We start from the raw sequence: 23361 nt of genomic DNA, 5'->3' as shown, positions 1-23361 counted from the left end.
CAATATATTTGTTTAGTGTTTGAATAACATGTATCTATGTAAAAAGACCCAGGGCTGGCATTAGGCAGCTTTAGGTAGCTGCCTAAGGCACCCGGATCTGGGTGGGCATCCCGAAGTCTTCCAATCTAAGACGCCGCATCCACACTTTCACATGAGGGGCAGGGACCCGGTTATTGTGACAGTGTGGGTTTGGGGGGTGGGAGGCTAAGGGTAGCAATACTGTATGTTGAAGTTTTGCCTAGGGTTCTGAGAAGCCTTACACTGGCCATGGAAGATCTAGAGTGTATTTATCTTATTGGGATAGTGTGAAACTAGTGGTGTTAATATTGTTGTTAGATACCTTTGAATGCACGTGTATGCGTTTTTATTAAAAATACAACTTTACCCAGAATAGAATAAACCCAATTGACTCAGCTTATACGTGACCAGGTTCCAGCCTTTGGCAGCTATTGTGGCTGCGTCTGTTCTGCATTTTGGGCCTTATTCTAGTTCACTCTTTCTGACAAAATCTTTCTTAGGTGGACAAAACCATGTGCACTGCAGGGGGGCAGATGAAACATGTGCAGAGAGAATTAGATTTGGGTGAGTTATTTTGTTTCTGTGCAGGGTAAATACTGTCTGCTTTATTTTCACACTGCAGTATAGATCTCACTTTGAAGTAAAACCCCACCCAAATCTAATTCTCTCTGCACAAGTAACATCTGCCCCACCTGCAGTGCACATGGTTTTGTCCATCTAAGAAGGATTTTGTCAGAAAGAGTGAACTAGAATAAGGCCCTTTGTGCACTTCCATATAATCACATACAATTGAAATGTCAAGTTATGTTCCAATTAAAATAAATGTTTGCTGCAAAATTTTACTTGGATTTTTTTTTTCAACCATATTAATCCAAAAATGTTAGACATGAAAAAACAAAACAAAAAACATATTTGCTTTAATCATTAACCTAATGGTGATTTAATATGTTATTAAACTGTATAAAATACTAATTATAACAAATCTAAATACACACATACATACTGTATACACACAAAATGATATGATTCACCTTTTTCTATGCTGATGCAGTATCTCTATAGGGATGTCTATTTGAGCATCACTCTATAAATCTGTTTAATGAACATATGGAACATCATTACTGAAGCCTAAATTTAATTTAATTAATTTAATCATGAAACTACAATTCATTGCTTAACTACAGTATAACAGTAAAATAAAAATGCAAACACATATTCCCAGTAATCTGTCATATAGTGTGCGCCCTCTTGTGGTGCTATGAGAAATATCATTCAGTTCGTAATGGTTAAAACTATTTTGTTAACAAAGTAAAATCTAGGAACCAAGGGTGTAACTGCCATAGGTGCAGGGGATGCAGCTGCTATGGGGTCACGAGCTGAAGGGGGGGCATTTTTTCTGTGTAAGTTACATGTATTATATATATTTAACACCATTGTTTGGTATATAGGGGACGGGCTCTTACAAACTTTTGCTACTGTATGGGGCCTACAAATAACTAGTCTGCTAGGAACCAAGGGGCTTCAATAATGGATGCAGCTCACACAACAGCTGCATCTTTGGACACAGCTATGGGGCCTAATTCAGACTTGATCACAAAGCACATTTTTTCTCGAATGGACAAAACCAGGCTGGCTTTTTTCTGTGCAGGGTAATACAGGCTGCTTTATTTTTACACTGCAATTTAGATTTCAGTTTGAACACAACCACACAAATCTAACTCTCTCTCTGCACATGTTACATCTGCCCCACCTGCAGTGCACATGGTTGTGGTCCATTTGAGAAAAAAATGTGCATTTTGGGATTGTTGGACACATTTTCTACTTTAGTACATCTCACCTATAACATCTGTGTGTAAAGAGATGCTTACTGCCGGCTACTCTGATCAGCTGCTGTTCCCAAAGACGCAGCATCGGACCATCTGTGAGAACATCATAGGAAGAAACATACCCTGGCCTTTTTATGCTTGCACAATGGGGTTCTCTATCATTTAGGGCGGGATGCGATAATTATGGCAAAGGACAGCTGTTGCGTTGAGCTGTCCTTTGCGGTGAGAGTCAGCGGGTCCCACCGGGACACGGCAGCTCTCCCCTCCCTCCCTTACCCGGTGCTGCTGCGCCGGGCTCTCCTCCTCCCTGCACCCAGAGGAGGATCATAGTGCATGGAGGAGGAGGTCACAGGTCCGGGCAGCACAGCTCTGTGCTGCCCGAACACAGGTGAGGGGGAGTCGGTGCAGGGTGGCGGTGGTTGGTGCGGGGCGGCGGTGGGTCGCGGTAGAAGCCCATAGGCTTCTATGGGGCATCGTCAGACTTTTCAGGCGGTGCCCCCCATCGCGGGATGCTTAGAGCATCCCAAAATGCGGTAAAAACCCAGATAACTGGGTTTTTACCGCATTCCTAGTTTAGAGAATCTGCTCCTCAATGTTTTGTAAAAGGCTTATTGTACCCACCCCAAATGGCCACAGCATGTCAATCGCATCAACTGATTTGCACATGCAAAGATGAATTACCATCTGACATGAACACTAACCATCGGGGTTGCGCACATCTCTAAAGCAGGCCCCAGGATGTGGCTTATTGGAAGATACCACTGAATAAATGTTCTGTAAAGGTTTATAACTACAGGTCTCTACTTTGTACCTTGTGTAAAAAAAATGTGAACTCATAGTAATATAATGAAAAGCTTATATCGTACATTATGATGAAATACAAAGATAATGCAAGTCACCATTCATTAGCATACAGTATTTCAGTAAGAATCTTTTGGAACAGATACATTGTATTATCTGTATTTGTCAGTCATAACTTCACTAAGCTTTTATCAGCAGTGGCCTTTGATCAGAACAGTACAGTAATAAAACCTGTATTTATAATTGTACTACTTTGGGAAATACAGTATGTGCTAAAATGTAATGACATTGGAAACATTTATGGACTATATCTTACATGTTTTTACGCTGCTTAGGAACCTGGCATACAGTAGGTAACCACTGTATGGGCCATGAAGAGTTATACACAATTCAGTTGTACCGCAACTAGAGGGGCATAACTGGCCTGTAATAGGGCAATGTGTGCTCTGGGGGTGTGACATTGGCATTATGATGGAAATACATGCTGTGCACAGGTGGACACAATAATATCACTGTTTTCAGTACTAATTTTACCATAGAGAGAGACTGGTAGGAAGAGAAGAGAAAAAAAGAAACAGAACACAATAGCTAGTACCTGGCAAACAACAGGTTCAAAGGTGATGTATCCCCCTGCGCAGCATCACACTAAACTATGTATATGGATCTTATTTACAAAGTATAACGTTTTCATTCATAATTCAAATTGATAGGATGATTAGTCATTCAAAAGTTGATGGGCAGACTATCTGTTTGGCTGTAATGTAGTAGATCTTAACTTTATAGACCCACCACCCCCCTCCCATGTATTCAGGTTTTAAGATATTACTTGTTTGAGCACAAGGGCTGGACTCAAATATACTAACTAGTCACCTGTTCTCAAGCACAGATATTCTTAAAACTTGGTCTTTAGGAACATAGGCCCTTATTCTGGTCCATTTGCACAGGGTCTGATGTTTTTGTAATGCGCATGCGCAGGGTGCGTGTACCCACGGTGAACAGACTGGGATGGCGGGCGGCCTCATTAACATATGGGAACACCTGGAATTTCATGAGAATGCTGGGTGTTCTCATGCTAATAAGGCCATGACATGGGTGCATGGGGCGGGCAGCTGACATCACCGGATGTCAACTGCCCGCCCATTTCCTTCCCAGTGTGTACGCATATGTAAGTGACTTGAGAGTCACTTTTATATGTGTGCACCTTCCACATCTTTCGATGGTCGGCGACCATTTGGTGGACTTGCAAGGCTAAGAATTAGCAATCAACCAGAATAACCCCCATAGTGCGGAAACCATGTCTTCTTAATCTAGATTATGTTACCTACTATCTACAATTAGCAGAATCATAAAATTCCACTATCTAAGTTGAGCTTATAAATATAATTGTGTTAGGCATTAAAAAAACACCTAGACTTTGTACTGAGCATAAGCCAAATATATTGTATTCATGATGAGTTCTACAACCTGACCAGAGATGAAGTCATTTAAAATTCCTATACAACATCTTTGATGGAACATTGAGGAAAACATACTGTACTTTAAAATGATGTTTATACTCTAATTGTCTCTATAACCTCAATACATCCTTTAAATTATCACAGTTCTTAAAGTTATCCAGAAAAAATATGACTTTTTATGATAGCAATATAGCTTTTTCCCAAAATTACACAAAAACCTTTAGAGCATATTATAAATTGAGATTAAAAAATATGCACCTTACCAAAATGTCAGTTTCCTGATATACTATAAATTCAATATGGCACCAATAATCCCCCCCCCCCCCCAAATGAAATAATTGTTATAATGATGCATGTAATGTGTTCCATATGCAGGACTCTTCCTGAGCACTTGCACCATATACAATGAATACGAAAAGTCGCTAGTCTCCTGCTGTTGTTTGCAAACAGGAATGTGTCCTGCATCTAAGTGCTGTTGCATACATCACTCTTTAATTATGGGTCATCTGGCGGTAGTGAATATTCAGTTTACACTATGGAATTTACCGATTGTCTTTACGCAGAACCTTAAAATACTTTCTTCAGCCACTCTCTAAAGCAATGAATCAACTGTGACTATAGTGTAGCCTCTAAAATCCCTTATGCTGTGTCCCCTCCTTTGCTTCCTCACAGATGTGTGATTGTTACACAATTTTATTTTTATGATCTTATGAGCAATTGAGGGGATAATAAATCTTACATGAGTTCAGCTGCACACGTCAAACAGGTGTTCATAGTTTCCCCAAAATCTGTATGTCAACAATAGCAGACTCCTACAGTTTTTAAAACAGAGCACAGCTCACTAGAGAACGCCATGCACTGTTTATGTGCATCTTTACAGATAGCTGTTTCATCAACAACAAAAAAATGAATAAAAATGGTCTCAAAAAAGTAAAAACTCTTATAGTAGCAGCCTATTCAGCAACCACTAGAAATTACTATTCATGGTTGTTTGTTTTTCTTAAGTAAATAAGCTTCCATAAAATATATACTTTCTACTGTATAAACGTATGTGTAGCTAATACTTTTTTTTTTTTTTTTACGTATGAGCTGCTTTAAAAATATCTAAAACGTCTTATAGATAAATAATACATATAGACAGATAACAACAACAGGTGTCTCATTTGCCATCTATTTAGTTGAAGAGGTAAAAAATCATTAGGTCAATACTATTACTACTGCTAATTATTTATTAAGATTCTTATATAGCACACACATATTCCGCAGCGCTTTACAGAGAAGTGGAGTGGAGCTTACAATCTATATTCCCTACTACATGTACACGCACACACCGACATTCTAGGGTTAATTTGTTGGGAGCCAATTAACCTATCAGTACTTGTTCAACAACTATTGCTGCTACTACTGCTACTAATAATAATAATATTAATAGTATTACTGCTGTTCTACTTCTACTACTACTACTGAACATTATCATTACCATCATCATCATCATCATCATCATCATCATCATAATGATAACTAACTATTTGCAACATGTCACTTTGGCCCTTATTCAGATCTGATCACAGTACAAATTTGTTCTCAAAATGGGCAAAACCATGTGCACTGCAGGTGGGGCAGTTGTAACATGTGCAGAGAGAGTTAGATTTGGGTGAGTTATTTTGTTTCTGTGCAGGGTAATTACCGGCTGTTTTATTTTTACACTGCAATTTAGATTTCAGTTTCAACACAAGCCACCCAAATTTAACTCTCTCTGCACATGTTACATCTGCCCCACCTGCAGTCCATATGGTCAGGGCCGGCTCTACCACTAGGCAGCTTTAGGCAGCTGCCTAGGGCGCTTGGATCTGGGGGGCGCCACCAAGTCTGCAAATCAAAAAATCAAGGATGTCTATGAGGATCCTTGTTGTATGGCGGCTGTGGAACTTCTAAGACCTCACCTTTATACTTTCTCTTGAGTCATACTTCCTATATTGCTGCCCTCTCCTCCTTGTACTCTGTTGTGGGTGGCAAAGGGGAGGGTGCAGAGGACCTCCAGGAAAAGTACGGGGGACGGGGATTGGATGACCACATGATCTAAACAAAAATTGTGGGGGGGGGGGGGGGGGGGGGGAATAGGTTGAAGTTTTGCCTAGGGTGCTGAGAAGCCTTGCACCGGCCCTGCACATGGTTTCGCCCATTTTGAGAACAAATTTGTACTGCTATCAGATCTGAATAAGGGCCTTTGTTACAGCTACCAAACAGAAACACTGTGATAATTTTGGAAACCTGCACTACTGTATCATAAAAAAATCTGGCTATTTGTTTAACCCATGAATTACTTTCTCACAATTCTGTTAAACCAGAGTTTTGTTAAACTACACAATTCCTAACTTTAGCAATCTGCTGATCTTTGGGCTATAGCTTCAAACTGAGAGAACAGTATGTGTTCCTACACATAAAATGTATGTAGTGTGGAGAACAGTTTCTTTTCAGAACAATTAGCCAGTTTTCAAAATAGATGAATTTTAAAGTATGTAATATAAAGTACTTAAAAATACAGAATTATATTTTTCATTTAAAAAAAGCAACCTACAGTATTCCTTTCTTTATAATAAATGAGAATTGTATTGTGGAGGATTAGTTAAAATTATCTGATGGTCTCCCGCCGCAGGGAGCTTACCAGTGCCTACTGGATTCCAATCAAGGTCTCCTATTGAAACATTTGCAATGTGTCTCAGTGTTCGCAGTTCTCAGGAGAAGAATGCATAGAAGGTGCTAATAATGTCTGCCTGTACGTAATCTATCCCTTTGCCCTTTCATCATTTACAAAATCATGTTTTAGACCTGAACACCTCTTAGATTTCCTCTTTTTTTCCAAAAGACGTATTTTTTTCCTGTTAGCCCTGAAGGAAAATACCTGATCTTGATCGTTTTAAATGTCACTTCTCCATTTAGTTCTCACTGATTATTATATGAGGGAGAATGACACTGCACTGTGTACTGGAGAAAGGTCTCTCGTGGGAATGTGCCTTAACTGCTGTGACATTTGAAGAAGTAAAACAGTTAATATACTATTTCTTCCCCACATAATAATAGTCAGCAGCTGCAATGAGAGCAGCAAGAATGAGCCAGTAATCTGACTTTCACTTTTTTCTTTCTTTTTTTTTCACACTGGATGCATTTTCTGTCATCAATGGAATATGAAATCCTATCATTCCCAAACACAATAAACATGCACGTATAATAGGACAACAGATATATATATATATTTATATATATATATATATATATATATATATATATATATATATATATATATATATATAGATCTATATATATATATATATACACTGTGTGTTTTTATATACCCACACACACGCACATATATATACATAAATGACATTAATTAGTTTTAAGGCTTACTAATTAGACTGGCGTATGGCAATCCGGCTTGTTTTCCTGTTTTCTCTGAGTAAATTATCACTTTTGCTTGTTGTGACTATTACTATAGACTGCACACACAGTGTTGCTGCATTAAAAAAAAATCATACATCTATCCATAAGTGGAAAATGCAGGGTATATGGTGAAGCAAGCACTGCAGTATGGGCATTTGATGCAGATTCATTATAAGAGTGAATCACCCCACCTTCCTGTCTGACTAACCTGGGGATTAGTGAGATAACTGATGTTTATGCAGATAATCTGATGCTGCATCTTCAGACACAGCAGCAGATTACACAACAACGCTATGGGTGTATTTCTTCTACAGCCACCTCCTGCTGCTTTACATATTTTATCACAGCAGCAGCAGCTGCTGTGAATTTAGCATATTTCTCTGAATCTGGCCTATGCTGCTTCATTTATTGCCAGGACTGTGTTCTGGGGTCCATTTTAAAATCAGTATTAATATGCATATCATATTAAATAATAATATGCATATATATCCCAAGTGTAAAATAATATAAGTGTAAAAAGAGCAAGGACACATCTAGCTGAATTGCATTTTATGATCAGCTCCACTCACATGACGTCCTCTTCAGTCACTTCAGCCCCTTAGCTACTATATATATATATATATATATATATATATATATATATATATATATATATATATATATTATGAGATTCAGTTAGTAAAGTACAACCATTCATGTTGATGCAACAGTTATGAAATATCAGTAATTTTGCCCATAGTTTACACAGCTAGTACTACCCCTGTCGAATTAGCATAAAATTGTGTCTCAGAGTAAAGGACAATAAACCTAAAAACTGAGAAGTCATGTTACTGTACATGAACCATGGAGGTTATATAAGCATGGCCCAGCCCCCTTCATTGCCAGCCCCACCCTCTTGCTGGAATTCCCCACCCCACACGCATTGAGGAGAGAGACTAGACCTCCTACAATTCTGTTAGATATCATGTTTTTGACTGGTGCATTCTATTACTTAAAGAAGATATTTTGAAAACTTTCCAGGCATTGTTCAACATTTTTTGGCAAAGCATTTCCTTTTTCACCCTTTGACATTTTCCTGGGTGTCACTATTAAGCCTCAGTTAGTGTTGGCTTCTTTTTCCTCCAGTGAATTTAAACGTTAAATTCCAGTTTTTGGGAGTGTTCAAATACCAGAGTTCTATTTTTCCACTTCTAAATAAGCATTTAATGAAAGAGTTGCTAGGAATAATCAAATATATTTAAATAGTTTAGGAATTTCTCAGCATAAAAGGTATTTTCTATAAAGCTGTCATTAAGCCTAACAGAGTAAGCCTATGCCAATTCTGTAGAAGCTAAATATTTTATGAAAGGACTTTTTGTAGATTCTGTGGTTCAGATTCAATGTACAGATGTAGCGCCTCTCAGCCAGCACTGGGGCTTGCCAGAATGCCCCCCATTGGGATGCGCGTTCCAGTTCCTGGGCGGCAGGGGACGCGAACCCTGCCTGTCTCCGCTTCAGGGAGATGGGCAAGGTTAGGGGGAACCGGAGAGGTGGGGGAGACCAGCAGGATGGCAGCAGGGACCAGTGGGGAGCTCCGTTGTAAGGGGACGCGTGCGCAACTCGTTCGCGTGGGTCCCCTTCCGGCAGCTAACGCGGACTGGCAGTTGGCGATCCGACTGCCATAACCCCGCTGAATGGTAAGTGCTCCATCTGTATATGGTAATGGGTGAAAAAAGCTACAGGTTTACTAATCTTGAAAAACACTAGTTCTATACCTCAAAGAAGAAACATACAAAACATTGGGATGTTTTAACAATGAAGAAGTGGAAAAGGTTTCAAATGCACCTCCTTTGGTGGGAGCTGCATTAGTAATTGTGGTGGCAGAATAATTTTTAAATAACTGTTGGTACCGTATTAGCAAATAAAACATTATTAAGTTTAAGAAACTAACGATCATACTTAATAAAACATACTGTGTTAGTTAAAGGGAGTGAGGAGAACATTGATCTCAAACTATCTTAAAACAGTTTTGTAAGTTTCACCCCTCTCGCACAGATAGTTTCCTGTCAAAATGCATGGCTTTTTCCCCTGCGTCTTAAACATAGTTAGTTCAAAAGTAGAACACTGTGTTAAGCTCCTGATTAAGAATGATTTTCAAAAGCAAAATCTTTCTCACATGGGCAAAACCATGTGCACTGCAGGTGGGGCAAATGTAACATGTGCAGAGAGAGTTATATTTGGGTGAAGTGAGCTCATATGGAAATCTAAATTGCAGTGTAAAAATAAAGCAGCCAGTATTTACCCTGCGCAGAAACAATACAACTCACACAAATCTAACTCTCTCTGCACATGTTACCTTTCACACCTGAAGTGCACATGGTTTTGCCCATTAGAGAAAGATTTAACTTTTTTCATCCATGCTGAATCAGTCCCAAAGTGTTTGTTATACTGAACAAAATTCCCACCAAATATTTTCCTATGCTAACCAAGGATTACAGGGCAGATTGTATGTCATGTAAACTTGTGTTTGAGTGGCTAAGATGATGAAAGTACTGGAAACCCTTGAACATTAAAAGCAAATGTGGAAAAAATTGAGAACATTTTTTGATTTGACAATTAACGCAGCATCCCAATGTTAACAGAAATAGAACAACAAAGAAACTATAAATTTAGCATCAATATTTTAGTATGACAAAGGTTCGTACTAAGATGGTTCACAGGCTTCATTGCTGAGCAGAAAGAAAATCAAAAACAAATTGAAAACATTTTTGCCCCAATTCAATTGGAACACATTTATTTCAAAGTTATTACCTGTAATAAAACATGGCTCCAGTAAGATATTGAGACAAAAGGCCAGTCCATCCTTTTTTTTAAATTAAAGTCTTTATTTTCCTCTGACAGCACCCTCAGTGTTATAAATTCATTATATTAATCTAATCTGTAAGAACAATAAAAAAAAAAAGTTGGTACCAAACTGGTACTTACAGTATGAGAAAAAACTCTTTCCCAAGCCTAAGTAGCCCCGAAATGGATATCTACCGAGACCGGTGGTAAGTCTTGACCCATCTTTGACCTTTTCTGAGGCATCTTGGGAAGTCTTGCCAGAAAGGGGCTACTAGCACTTCATTATTCTATCCTAGTTCCAAAGCCAAGGTACTACAGTATATTGAACGATGCACTGACCAACCATGAGATTCTTTTGCGTCGCATGTGTCACACTATCAGAAGTGGAGGACTTCATTAGTGTAATTACAGCCATAGTAGTCCATGAGGCTATTATATTCTGAACCAGTGGCAAAATATTTTTTAAAGTACAAACATACTTTGGCTTTATATCCAATGCATCCAGGTGTTATGATTTGGAAAATAATGAGAATAAAATTACTGTGTATATATCAGATTAATGTGCTAAATTGCTACATATTGTCAGTCAGTATGTTTCCAATGCAATATTTTTTAGTGTTCAGTGATTTTCAGTGAATTGGATGAGAGTTATACAGAAGGCGACTATTAGCCATCTATGACAATATTTGGCCTTTCAAATTTTTGAAACAAAAAATCAATGTGATGAAATTGCTTGGGCTGTACAATCATCCCCATATATCATACCTCTTTAATGCATTAGGGAATGGATCTACTGTCATTTCAGATATAGACCTTGTGAAATTCCAGACATTTAGGGGTACATTTACTAAGAGTTCTAATAAAGATGGCATGTTGCCCATAGCAACGAATCAAATCCTGCATTTAATTTATTTATCACCTTCTTGAAGATAATAAATAGAACCTTATTGGTTGCTATGGGCAACAACCCATCTTCATTAAAACTCCCATCTTAAACTTAAATTTACCTCTTCATGTTAGAACTTTAGGGTATAAAAAAAAAAAAAAATCCCAACAAGGTCAAAATACCGACATATAGAATGTAGACAGGTGAAAAGTCAACTTGACTTTCGGTCGACAGGTCGCGAGGTCAACATGGGTTTTTTCACAGTTATTTTACCCTAATGTTGACACAGTCGACATGGACACAGTTGGAAGTCAACCGCAGCCCCTTGCATCACTCACAATGCTTTGGGCGCGGTGCCTCGCTGCGCTAGGCACACTATTTTATTCTCCCACCACGCCCTAGTGGATGGTAGAGCATGAAATATCGCCTGTCGGCACATGTCGGGTCAAAAAACAGTGACCGAAAGTCATGTTGAATTTTTCACCTGTCTACATTCTATATGTTGGTATTTTGACCTTGTCAGGATTTTGACCATGTCAGGATTTTAAATGTCAGTATTTTGACCTTATCGGGATTTTGACCGTTGGGCAATGGTTGTCGGAATTTTGACTGCCGGTATTCTGACCATCGAAATTTTGACTGCATCCCGTCTGTAAGAACTAAGATAATACTTTGGAGTGCAATATATACCTCTTGGTAGGGAGGTTCCAGAAACCAGTGAAACCTGATAAAGGATCTGCTAGCCAGAAAGTCTATATCATGTTATACCAGACAAGCCACTTATGCTCAGTGAGAGCAAGAGGAACATACAGAGGATGACAGTGCACACATGTGAGATGCAGAATCATGGTACTGAACTGTATAGAATGAAACCACCAGACTCAGCCACCACCTTCATGTGTATTGGGCAGGTTGAGTTTCCCACATTCAAAATGCTTTGGACCAGAATTCCATATATAGTATAGAAATATTTGAATACCTTGAATACCATAAGGAGATATCTTATAGATTGGACCCAAGTGTAATTCTGAATGCATTTATGTTTCATACATACACATAGCACATACACATAGTTTAAAGGTAATTTTATACAATATAGTTAATAATTTTGTGCATTAAACAAAAGTAATCAGAATACATAGGTTTCACTCTATGGCCCTTATTCTGATCGGTGCGGCCAGATCATAAATATGCGGCCAGGACCGTGCAAGCGAATCCCCGCCTTCCATACGGATCGCCACCTCCGTCCGTACGCGGATATGTGGCGGTCCGCATGAAAGTGAACGGGGATACGCCTCCTCCATCTTGGGAGCAGCCCCTGCATTCGATGGTCGCCGAACATCGAATGCAGGGCCGCACGCTCCACCAGCGCCCGCCACCCTAGACCACACGGACACTTGTCCGTATGAAATCATGTATGGGGGCGGGCAGCTGACATCCGGCGATGTCAGATGCCCGCCCCCTACACATGCGTCACGGCTTCATTACCATGCATACGCCCTGCGTTTGCATGGGAACGCCCATGAAACGCGGGGCGTATGCATAGGGTAATGAGGCTAAGTAGCCCTTCACGCCCCTCTCCGCCCCCTGTGCGGCGTCTAAAGAATACGTACGGCGAAACCGCTTCCACATGCGCAGAGTGACCTCTGCACATGCGCAGTCGAAAACCATCGGCGGTACGACCGCATGCGGAAAAATCCGCACCGATCAGAATAAGGGCCTATAAGTCATGCTCCAAAAAAAATCGGTATTACTGAACACTGGATTTTGGAATATAAGAAATAATCTGGTGTCCATTCCCAGAAAAAAATATGCTTGCAATTCACTACTACACTTGTACTGGGCTTGTACTGCGCTACTACACTTGTATCAAATGCTCTTCAACTACTTATTAGATGCACTAATACACCTACATGTGCAGGGGCAACTGTTCAGTTTAAACTCAGCAGTCTGACCCGGAGACAACTGAGCAAATCTGAGAGAGCCTGACCTTGAGGTCCAAGAACCTACATGTACTTACAATTACAGATTGTTGGCAGTAAGGATGGTGTAATGGTTAGCATTATTGCCTCACAGTACTGAGGTCATGGGTTCGCTCCAATTGTGCAGAGTTTGTAGATTCTCCCCGTACTTGCGTGGGTTTCCTCCAGGTACTTCGGTTTCCTCCCACAATCCGAAAATAAACTGGTTGGCTCCTAACAAATTAGCCCTAGAATGTCAGTGTGTGCGTGTACATGTGGTAGGGAATATAGATTGTAAGCTCCACTGGGGCAGAGACTGATGTGAATGTTCAACTATACTCTGTAAAGCGCTGCGGAATATGTGTGCGCTATATAAGAAACGGTTCATAAACAAAAAAATAATTAGGTCCATTACATGGTTAAACAAACAAATGAACAATAACCAATATGTACTGTTAATTTGGGTTCAATAGGATCATACATTTTGGGACTAAACTAAAGTCAAATGTTCTGCAAAGTCAGGAGATATGGGTACGGAATACTGTAAAGCAGTGGTTCCCAAACTCTGTGGCGTGGCTCCCTGGGGTGCCTCAGGACAATTGCAGGTTGGTGGTCCAGGACCAACTAAAATTATTAATGGTTCATTATTTATGAGAAAAACCAGTGCTGGTGGCTGCCAATCATAAAATGTGTACAAACAGAAGCAAATCCTGCCATTTACCACATAAATGACCCTAAGAATCGCATATAAACCCAATCCAATAAAAAAAAAATTGGGCCTAGGGGTGCCGTGAAAAAAATCTGATAATCTAGGGTGCCTTGATTAAAAAAAGATTGGGAACCCCTGCTGTAAAGTATCATTTTACCTAAAAAAACTAAGGTAAAGTTGATCGATCACTTTTTAAAGTGTATTTTTCATGTTTTCTATTTAAATCCTTACACTAGACATGAGCTTCATTTGTTTTCCATTATTCTGCAGCATGAACACATTTATACAATTGATGATACAAAGGTTATATAAAATCATTAATTTTATATTAATACAAAAAAAAATCAACACCCACGATTTCTAGTTTAGAAAATGGGTATATGGTCTTGAAACAGTACCGTAAAGTGCTCAATCTTGTTTTGTCTGTGTACAATCTATACAAATAAATGAATACATTTATTTATTTACAGTTTCTTATATAGTGCAGCATATTCTGTTGTGCTTTACAATTGGAAACAACAGTAATTAAACAAACTGGGTAGATACAAACCGACATAGAGATAGGAGGGCCCTGCTCGCAAGCTTACAATCTATAGCAGCGGTTCTCAAACTGTGGGTCCTGGCCCCAAAGTGGGTCCCGACCACCTCAGCCTGGGGTCATGACTCTATGTTGCTGAATATCAAGCTAATGTGTCTGTGGAAGGGGGACAGGGTATAATTTTTTAAGTAAACACCCACTGCTTCCTTCTTCCATCCTCCTGTCACCCTTTTCCATCCACCCACTGCCTCCCTGTCACAAAAGCGGTCACTTAACTTCACTGACCACACATGTGGCGGCCATTCAGAAGTAACTCGCTGGGGTCCTGTAATAATTTTTATTTTCTGACGGTGTCCCAGAGCAAAATAGTTTGAGAACCCCTGATCTATAGTACATGCAGTAGTTTGAACTCTGCTCATTGGTGAACATTAATTAAAGTAGCATATGCATAGCAAAAAAAATACATCAGCGTATTTGACTGTCAGGACCTGTGAATGTGAATTGTCAAGAAATGCTTAAAAATCCTTTTTGCAACATTAAATGGGTCCTTCCTGAGTGCCTGAAACACAGCATGAACTTTCTTTACTCTTTCCTTGCCCAATCTGATTATGTAAATGAACATTCACAGTGCGCAAAACGGATAAGTAGTGTACATTTCTGAGAGCTCTTTTTAAACAGACATATGAGCACGCACAATTACACTGACAGATTCCCTTTAATGTATTACACAAATGAGTTGGAGTACCATAAAGTTGGACCCAGTCCAAAATACTTTTCTAGCAGACATGATGGGTTACATTTCTAAAAACATGTGCACAGGAAAACTGTGCTACAGTATATATGAGCTGCTGAAAACAAATGGGCAAAATGTCTTACATTTGTAAATACTGTAGTGTACCCCCAGGAGAACCAAACCATTGTCCTATGGTAGTCATGTGTCATGATAAAAAATGTTGGTCCACTGAAATCCTTTGCCCATTTTCTACTGTTAAGTTCTCCCTTTGATTACTTTGAATCAGTAGAATTGCATAAAAAAAGAAACGTTTTCCATGCACCCTGTGTAAGTATTGCCATTATTAAGGGAAATAAATCTCTCACAACTAGTTTTAGTAATACACCTTGTTGTATGATTTAACATATGTCATAAAAAAATCTCTGCATATCCTCTCACTGTGTTAATCACGCAAATAAACTAATAATGAAGGCTTCCTGACAGTTCTTGCATGGCCTTACATTTACCAACATACATAAATTCTTAAATAGCATCATAAAAAAAAAAGCATTAAAATATCTGGAAAATATTTATTTTGAACTTGGACAACAAGAAGTTGTACATTTAAGATAAATAAATCAAAATACAGAACTTAACATCTTACAAAATCCTGATTAACACAGGATGTTTTTTTATATGTAACTATCCCCATCTGTGAGACATTTTTGGATTAAGTTATGCTTCAGATTTCCTAAATCTGTTTTACACAATTAAGGCTGAGACTGCACTTTAAATAAATAACCAAGTTAGTAAAAGTAAACATAAAAAAAAACTATAATACAATACATTAGCATCCTCAAAACTCTAATGATTCGTATAAATCACTGAGTTATTTGATAACAATTCTTGTTAGTATAAATCACATAAAGTTGTATTTTGAACTGTACCTTACTAAAAAACAGTACAGGAAACTTCATGCATGCAGAATAAAAATGTGAATATGTCAATATAGGTCTGAAAATTGCCAAGCAAACATTTTTATTCATCATAATGACCAGTAATGTTTACCTTATATAGGAAATATAATCTTTTTTTTTTTTACACATTTTTTTAATTTGAATTTGTATAACAAATGTTAACCGACGCTGGCATTTTTTGCGGATAATTTAAACCTCTCTCACAGAGATGTTGGCACTGAAAGGGTTAAGCATATAGAAACGTTCGAGTGTTCAGATAGAATACTACATTTAGTGCTTGTGATCATTTAACTAGAACTTCTTCAACAAAGAGGGACTGTATGACATGAAGCCATTACACAATATAGACTCTATTACAGATTTACAGATTCTTTGCTCTTATTTCATCAAGTATAATAAATGGAATTCTTGCCTTAGGGTTGGAGAGGAGACATTGTGTGACCTAATACTGGTGGCAGAAGCAATGAAAGTTACAAATTACAAATGTAATGATGCACAGGACAAATTGTATACATCCGTATGTCTCTGTAATGTGCATACAGAATGAAGGGAAGACTGGGACCATCTTGTAGGTTCTTTCTCTTCCCCATTCTTCAAACACATGTATCTCATTAGTGTTGATTTATTTAGGTAAATAACAAATGTTTATCTTGAGCTGCCATATCAGGTAACCTGTCCAATGTGTAATTTCAGTTAAAATTATAATGTTCTCTTTTCTCGGAGATATTACATGTCACTTATCTTATGATGTGTAGCTCATGTTAGCTCATTTTGAGGGGAAATATGTGCTGGAAGCAAACTAATAGAAGCCAGATGGCCAGTGTGATAAGATGGGGTGCTGGGAATATCTGTCTTGAACGTCCAGGGCTGAAGGGATGGATTCCCTGTCTGCAGAGGAACAGAAGGCTGCACACAGGGAATAAGGACATGTAGCAAAACCAAACACATTTGGGGTCAGTACTGTATGACCATATTACAGCACAGCTGGAACATGCATTTAATAGCGTACAGCAATTAGCTATGTATAACAAAATAAAGCAACATTGTTGTGAGGGAATTGATACAATTTTCAAAGCATGTTCTGCCTTTTTAATACTTGTCCCTAGCATTGTAAGAGAATTTATTTTACATAATGATTAAGTAACAATTAAGTCTACATACCATCATGCCAAGAGTACTTGAGAACCACACAGGACTGGTGTAAGCGTTGCATTACTGTATATTTATTTATAACCAGTTATATATATATATAGTGCAAACATACTCCACAGCGCTGTACAGAGAATAGTTAAACACTCACATCAGTCCCTGCCCCAGTAGAGCTTACAATCTATATTCCCTACCACATGTACATGCACACACAGACCTACCAGTATATTTTTGGAATGTGGGAGGAAACTGGAGTACCTGGAGGAAACCCACGCAAGCACCTTGAGAATGTACAAACTCCACACAGTTAGGGCTATGGTGGGAACCCATGACCTCAGTGCTGTGAGGCAGTGATGCTAACCATTACACCATCCATGCTGCCCATATGGCTCTTTGAATGCCCTGCTATATAATACAGTAAGTCACTAAGCTTGTGCAGCATCATCCAGATGCCAATGAACATGTGCAGCATGCTTACTATTGTTTTAAGCTACTATAGCGCCACTGCTGGAACATGACAACTTGTTATCACACTTTGGTAAATTGATTGGAGTAAACTTATATTAATCTTAATGCTTGTATCTAACCAACACACTCCATCTCTTTGGGTTCATTCTCTTTACCTGAAGTTTAAAGAACATTCTATTTAAACAGGACATCAATCAAGTCCAGTCTACCCACCAATGCACTCTTTTATATTACATATAGGATAACAGAGTTATTTCAACTTTAATAGAATCGGTAATTGTGAGAATAGCATTACTGCACATTGGTATACGGTCGTTAGGTCAACACATGTATGGTCTACATGCATTGGGTTTTCCACTGAAGGTCACCATGGCTTAGTTCGACACATGAAATAGGTCGACATGGCTAAGGTCGACATGGTTGGAAGGTTGACACAAGCATTAGGTCGACAATGGGTAGGTCGACAGTCAAAAAGTCAACATGGGATTTTCAGTTATTTTGAGATGACATGTGCCGACAGGCTGTATTTCACGCCCTACCATCCACTAGGGCATGGAGGGAGAATAGAGTGTGCAGAGCGCAGCAAGGCACCGTGCCCGAAGCATTGCGAGCAGAGCAAGCCATGCGAGGGGACGCGGTACACTTTGATGGTGTCCATGTTGACCATGTCGGCATTCTGGGGAAATAAAAGACCTTTTGACTGACGACCTAGCCATTGTCATCCTAATGCTTGTGTCAACATTACAACCGTGTCGACCTTAGCGTATGTCCAACTATTTCACACGTCGACATAAGCCATATCAAGCTTCAGTGATCGACTCAATGTATGTTGACCAAATATTGGACAAACCATACCCTGCACAATGCACTCAACATACTATTCCAGCAATGGTGCTCATTTTACTGACACCTGATTACTTCTACCAATATCAAATACTATTTCCTATGGTATCATTACCTAGCACTCTTGTGTATTACAGTAGTCACCATAGACAGACGCCAGTACTGTATATACCCACAGAGATCACACTGCAACCACAAGATAATACAGTGCAGGGTTCTCCATGTATCTCAGCAGCGGGATATTACATAACACCGCACCTGGCACAATCTGCTCCTTTACATTATAGCCAGAAAACTAGAAATGGATTTAACAAATTGAGGGTAACCCTGGAAGGTCACAAGCTACTGACATCTATACATCAAACACATAGTCCCCATGTAACATTCCATTAGTTGTGGAACTACAGGTACCAGGATGCTCTTTTACTCTCCTGGTGGCAGGGCATGCTGGGACTTGTAGCTTCACTACTGCAAAGTTCCCAGACCCATAACTGTGTGTATAAGGTTTATGGATTAGTTCTTGTTAGATTCTAATACTAGACAGAAACAATAGTAAGAATTTCAGTTCATAGTTCTAGTTTCCTAATGACTGTGATATATTAGTAGGGCATCAGGACATAAAGAAAATAAACAGTCTATAAATAATCTGTATCTGAAGATGTAAAATACAATGTTGCAATAGGACCTTCTTGTAATAATATTAACATGACATATTGATAAATGAGCGCATATGTTAAGCTATAGTTTCCCATGAGGTTTGAGTGTCACCAGTGTCACCTAGTGATGCGGCGATGTATAACTACAGTATAAGCCCAGTACTGAGAGTTCCTCATTCTCAGGTGAGGACCAGTTGCGAGTCACGCCGCTGCACCTATTAGTGCAGTCTACAGAACTTGTCCACCGATTATCGTTGTATATAGCAATGTCATTAAACTATACAATAATAGATTGTTCCCCTTACTGTACATCAAAGTAATCAATAATGTCATAAAATCACCCAGCAGCAATTGTGCCTCTTACCTGTCCAAGGCTTTTTCCTTTCTTGTGCGACACTCCATACTGGACACTCAGAGACCTGTTGGTCGCCAGGGTTGGAGCCTGAACCACCAGAATGGATTTGATAGAGTTAGCCTTGGACCTGGAGATGTCTATCTGGGTGCCCTCCACCACCATCAGCAGCACTGTAGCCAGCAGGGGTAGCAGGCAGTAGCACTCTCCATTCCCACCGGGCAGATACATGCTCATCCTTCTCCACTTAGTGACCCAGTTCTCCAGATGTCACAGACAGGGTGATCTGTGGGGTCTGTCCTGTCTAGCGGAGAGCCAAACACAAGAACTTATGGCAGGCAGTGACTGGGGAAGCAGGATGCAGGGATGTTTGCATGCATGGATGTGATACATGCAAAAGTGTATGAAACTTCCAGGAAGATGTAACTCTGATGTAAAACTTTACAGTAGCGCCAGCAGTCAGAGCAGTTCTGCAGCACAACCAGGTGTATCAGATGGGTGTTTGTTTTTAGAGTCCATAAAGGGAATCCGGATAATAGGCTGCTTGTGCTGTGAGTGGGATTCCAGCAGCATCCAGCGTGTGCTGAGCCAGGCAGCCAGGTGAGCAGATGTGTGATAAGATGCTGGAGAGTGGGAAGCAGATCCCCCTGTCCCTATCAGTGTGAGAGGCAGCACAGAGCCAGCGCAGATCATGGACAGGATGCTTGCAGCTCAGAGCTCACTGTGCAGTAACACACATAGGAACAATTCATGTGTTCTCAGTCTCCCTGGCTTCCCCTTTCTCTTTGGTCTTTAATGACCTCAGCTTCTTTCTTTTTATAGGTTTCCACAATGGGTTTATTTCCCCCGCCCACATCCAGGAGTGACAAAGCATGAAACTGATCCCCAGCTACTTCCAGCAGTTGGACTGAAGAAGACAAGAGAGGGAGAGAGATGCCCTACTGAGAACTGTATCCACTTGCTGTCCTGACAAGCAGCTACTGCATCTTTCTACTGTCTGCGTATGGGGGATTGGAACAATGGACCCCTCTCACCTAGCACAGTACTACATCAGGACTCCTCTGATGACTTGCCTGGTAGGCAGCTCTGCATGGGATTAGCAGACACATATACAGTAATACTCAGACATGTCCTGTTGTTCTCTTTTTCCTGCACTACAAACAACTACAGCCAGCACTGTGCAGATGTTCAGCAGGAAGCCTTTTCTCTCCTTCCGATGTTCAGACATACATTCAGCATGAGATGCCCAGAGCAGCCCATGCAGTATGTTTCTAATACAGAATGATGTCTAATAATGTTATGGCAAATATACTTCACCATATGGTTATCCACTAAATATGCAGGCTCCAATACACTTGGACGGGATCCCAGCTCCCCACAGATGGGTAATTGGGTGCAGGTACACAGGCATTTTATATGCTCCCTCTGATTTTGGAATTCCTGGTAAATAATGTACGTCTGTTCTACATGAGTAAGTGATAAATGTTAATCAGATCAGTTTCCTCTGTGCTACATTTTTTCACTTCCAGAAGTTGCTGAACACCAGGACTGTACAGCAACTGCAGGATGTCACAGCTACAGTATGTACAAACTGAGGGGTAATTCAGACCTGATTGCACGGCTGACAATTCACAGTGGCTGAATATTGATACACTGCTCATGCGTACGTCCCGTAGCACACATACGTGAGACCATCCTTCAATGAAAACCTTCTATTTTTTCTATTCATACGCCATTCGCAAGGTGACTGACAGGAAGTAGGCGTCTGGAGGTGGAAATCGGATGTCTAGGGGGGTGCTAAGAAAAATGCAGGCGTGCCAGGAAAAACTCTGGGAATATCCGGGAAACCGGTGTGAGTGTTTTTTAGGGATGTTGGGTGACATCAGCTACAGCCTGGATATTCCTTTTTCCATCACACCGCCGAGTAAGTCTCTGGCTACTCTGAGCCCGCGATGACTTGTGACTTCTGTGAGAAGCATTAGATGGTGAGCCTGTTACAATTGGTTTTGGACATATGTGCTCGGCTGTGAATGGATGTGGTTCCATACACATCCATTCCAGGGCCGGCGCCACCACTAGGCAAATCTAGGCATTTGCCTAGGGCGCCAGCCACTGGAGGGCGGCACTTCGCCCCTCGCCTCTGGCATGGAGGCTGCAGGGGTGTCCGTGCCGGTTACCTGCGGCACTGTGTGATCTGGCGGCGGGGTCCCTGCAGTAATGCGCGCTATCCGTCAGCCAGTCAGTGGCGCGGGAAGCGCTGCTGGGTTTGAAAACATTCCGCATGCTGATTGGCTGCGATTCAGCCAATCAGTGTGCGGCGAGTTTTCAAACCCATCAGTGCTTCCCGCGCCGCCACCTGGCTGCCGGATAGCGCGCATCACTGCAGGGACCCCGCCGCCAGATCACACAGCGCCGCAGGCACCGGGGCGCCCCACCCCCCCTCGCCTGGGGCGCTCCGGTGCCTTGCACTGGCCCTGATCCATTCACACAGCGATCACAGTGATTCGCAAGGTGGGATTTCACACTGGTGGGGCGATGGCTTAAGTGAATGCTGGCTATGTGAATTTGCGGTCATGTGATCACTGAATACTGAGTCTGAATTACCCCCTTAGGGCTCTATATAAGCAATTCGCAGATTGCAGGAGCCTCTCTACTGCAGGTAACTCGCAATTCACAATTCATTTCACTACAGAACTTAATTAAATGTAAACTACGAACTGTACATAAACAAAACAGACAGATCACTACTGTGTCACAACACAAAGAGATAAACCGCATTGGGAACAGCTGCTTCTATAGATTTAGCAGTAAAATGTAATTGGTGGCTATAAGCTAGAAAACATGGTCGTTCTGACCCATTAGTTTCCTAAACGGTCCTCAGTCTAGGTTTTAAGGATATCCATGTTTGTGCACATATGGTACTGCACAATCAAATTGACTGAGGTACTAATTGAGTCACCTCACTTAAGCATGGATATCCTTAAAGCCTGGACTGTTAGGGTACCTTGAGGACCAAGTTTGTGAACCACTGACTTACTCCCAGATTACATCACGTTTTTCACGTATTTGTTTATATTATTTGAAGTGGTTGTAGCAGAACACCTACAATGTTTATCCACCAAGATGGGGTTAGTTGTCAGGGCAACTAACCAAGCGCTGACGTGGGATGTGGTGCAAGAGCAGCTACTGGGGAGGGCACAGTACTCGCTCTGTAGAAACACAAAAAAGGGGGGAAAATAGCGCTGTACACCAATGAGTAATGTAGGAATACATTTAATATTAATAAACAAGAACATGAAATCAAACTTAAAAACAATGAGCACCTCTGACCAAATAAATATTTGCTTGGGATCCGTTCCTATATTGCCGCCAATAAAGTCCCCGTTTAGTTGACTCCAAAAGATAGTCTCTCAATGTAGAAAGTTGGTATACTGTATACCACAATTTGACCACTTGAGGAATTATTCCAGTTTGGAAAGCATTGCAGCCGTATCCTCTATGTGATGTTTGAAGGTGGTAAAGATGGAATGGAGTATTGATGATGGTGTCTTTGGGTGAGCGGCTGGTTTGGATCTGGATAAGGTGCAGAAGGTGCTGGGCACATGTTCAGAGACTCTGTGCTTAATGTTTCGCTGTAGCCAGGTACAGCTTTGTCAAAATGTTTATCCACCAGTGAACTCTGCACAAGTTCTTAAAATATATTTGCAATGCAAATGACAGGGAATTATTTAAGTGAAAAATAAA

General features: G+C 40.4%; 1 protein-coding gene and 1 long non-coding RNA gene across 3 annotated transcripts in view; one reads left to right on the top strand and one right to left on the bottom strand.

Annotated features, from left to right (window-relative positions):
* The window catches only part of DKK2 (dickkopf Wnt signaling pathway inhibitor 2), an 89316-nt gene extending 68432 nt beyond the window's left edge, over positions 1 to 20884 (bottom strand). Inside the window, exon 1 of the mRNA XM_083178626.1 lies at positions 19630 to 20884. Within this exon, the coding sequence (XP_083034752.1) occupies positions 19630 to 19854 (225 nt within the window). The 5' untranslated portion in view covers positions 19855 to 20884. The remainder of the gene's footprint in view (positions 1 to 19629) is intronic.
* Positions 1 to 21114, top strand: part of LOC146064778 (uncharacterized) — a 45884-nt gene extending 24770 nt beyond the window's left edge. For both annotated transcript variants that reach the window (XR_014471849.1, XR_014471850.1), the window contains exon 2: positions 20440 to 21114. This is a non-coding gene — a long non-coding RNA (uncharacterized LOC146064778). The remainder of the gene's footprint in view (positions 1 to 20439) is intronic.
* Positions 21115 to 23361: the final 2247 nt, after the last annotated feature.

Source organism: Crinia signifera, chromosome 1 (genome assembly GCF_055691185.1).
Source record: "Crinia signifera chromosome 1, ASM5569118v1, whole genome shotgun sequence".
Lineage (NCBI taxonomy): Eukaryota > Metazoa > Chordata > Amphibia > Anura > Myobatrachidae > Crinia > Crinia signifera.
The sequence above is the reverse complement of the archived record's forward strand: the minus strand, read 5'-3'. Positions and strand labels throughout refer to the sequence as shown.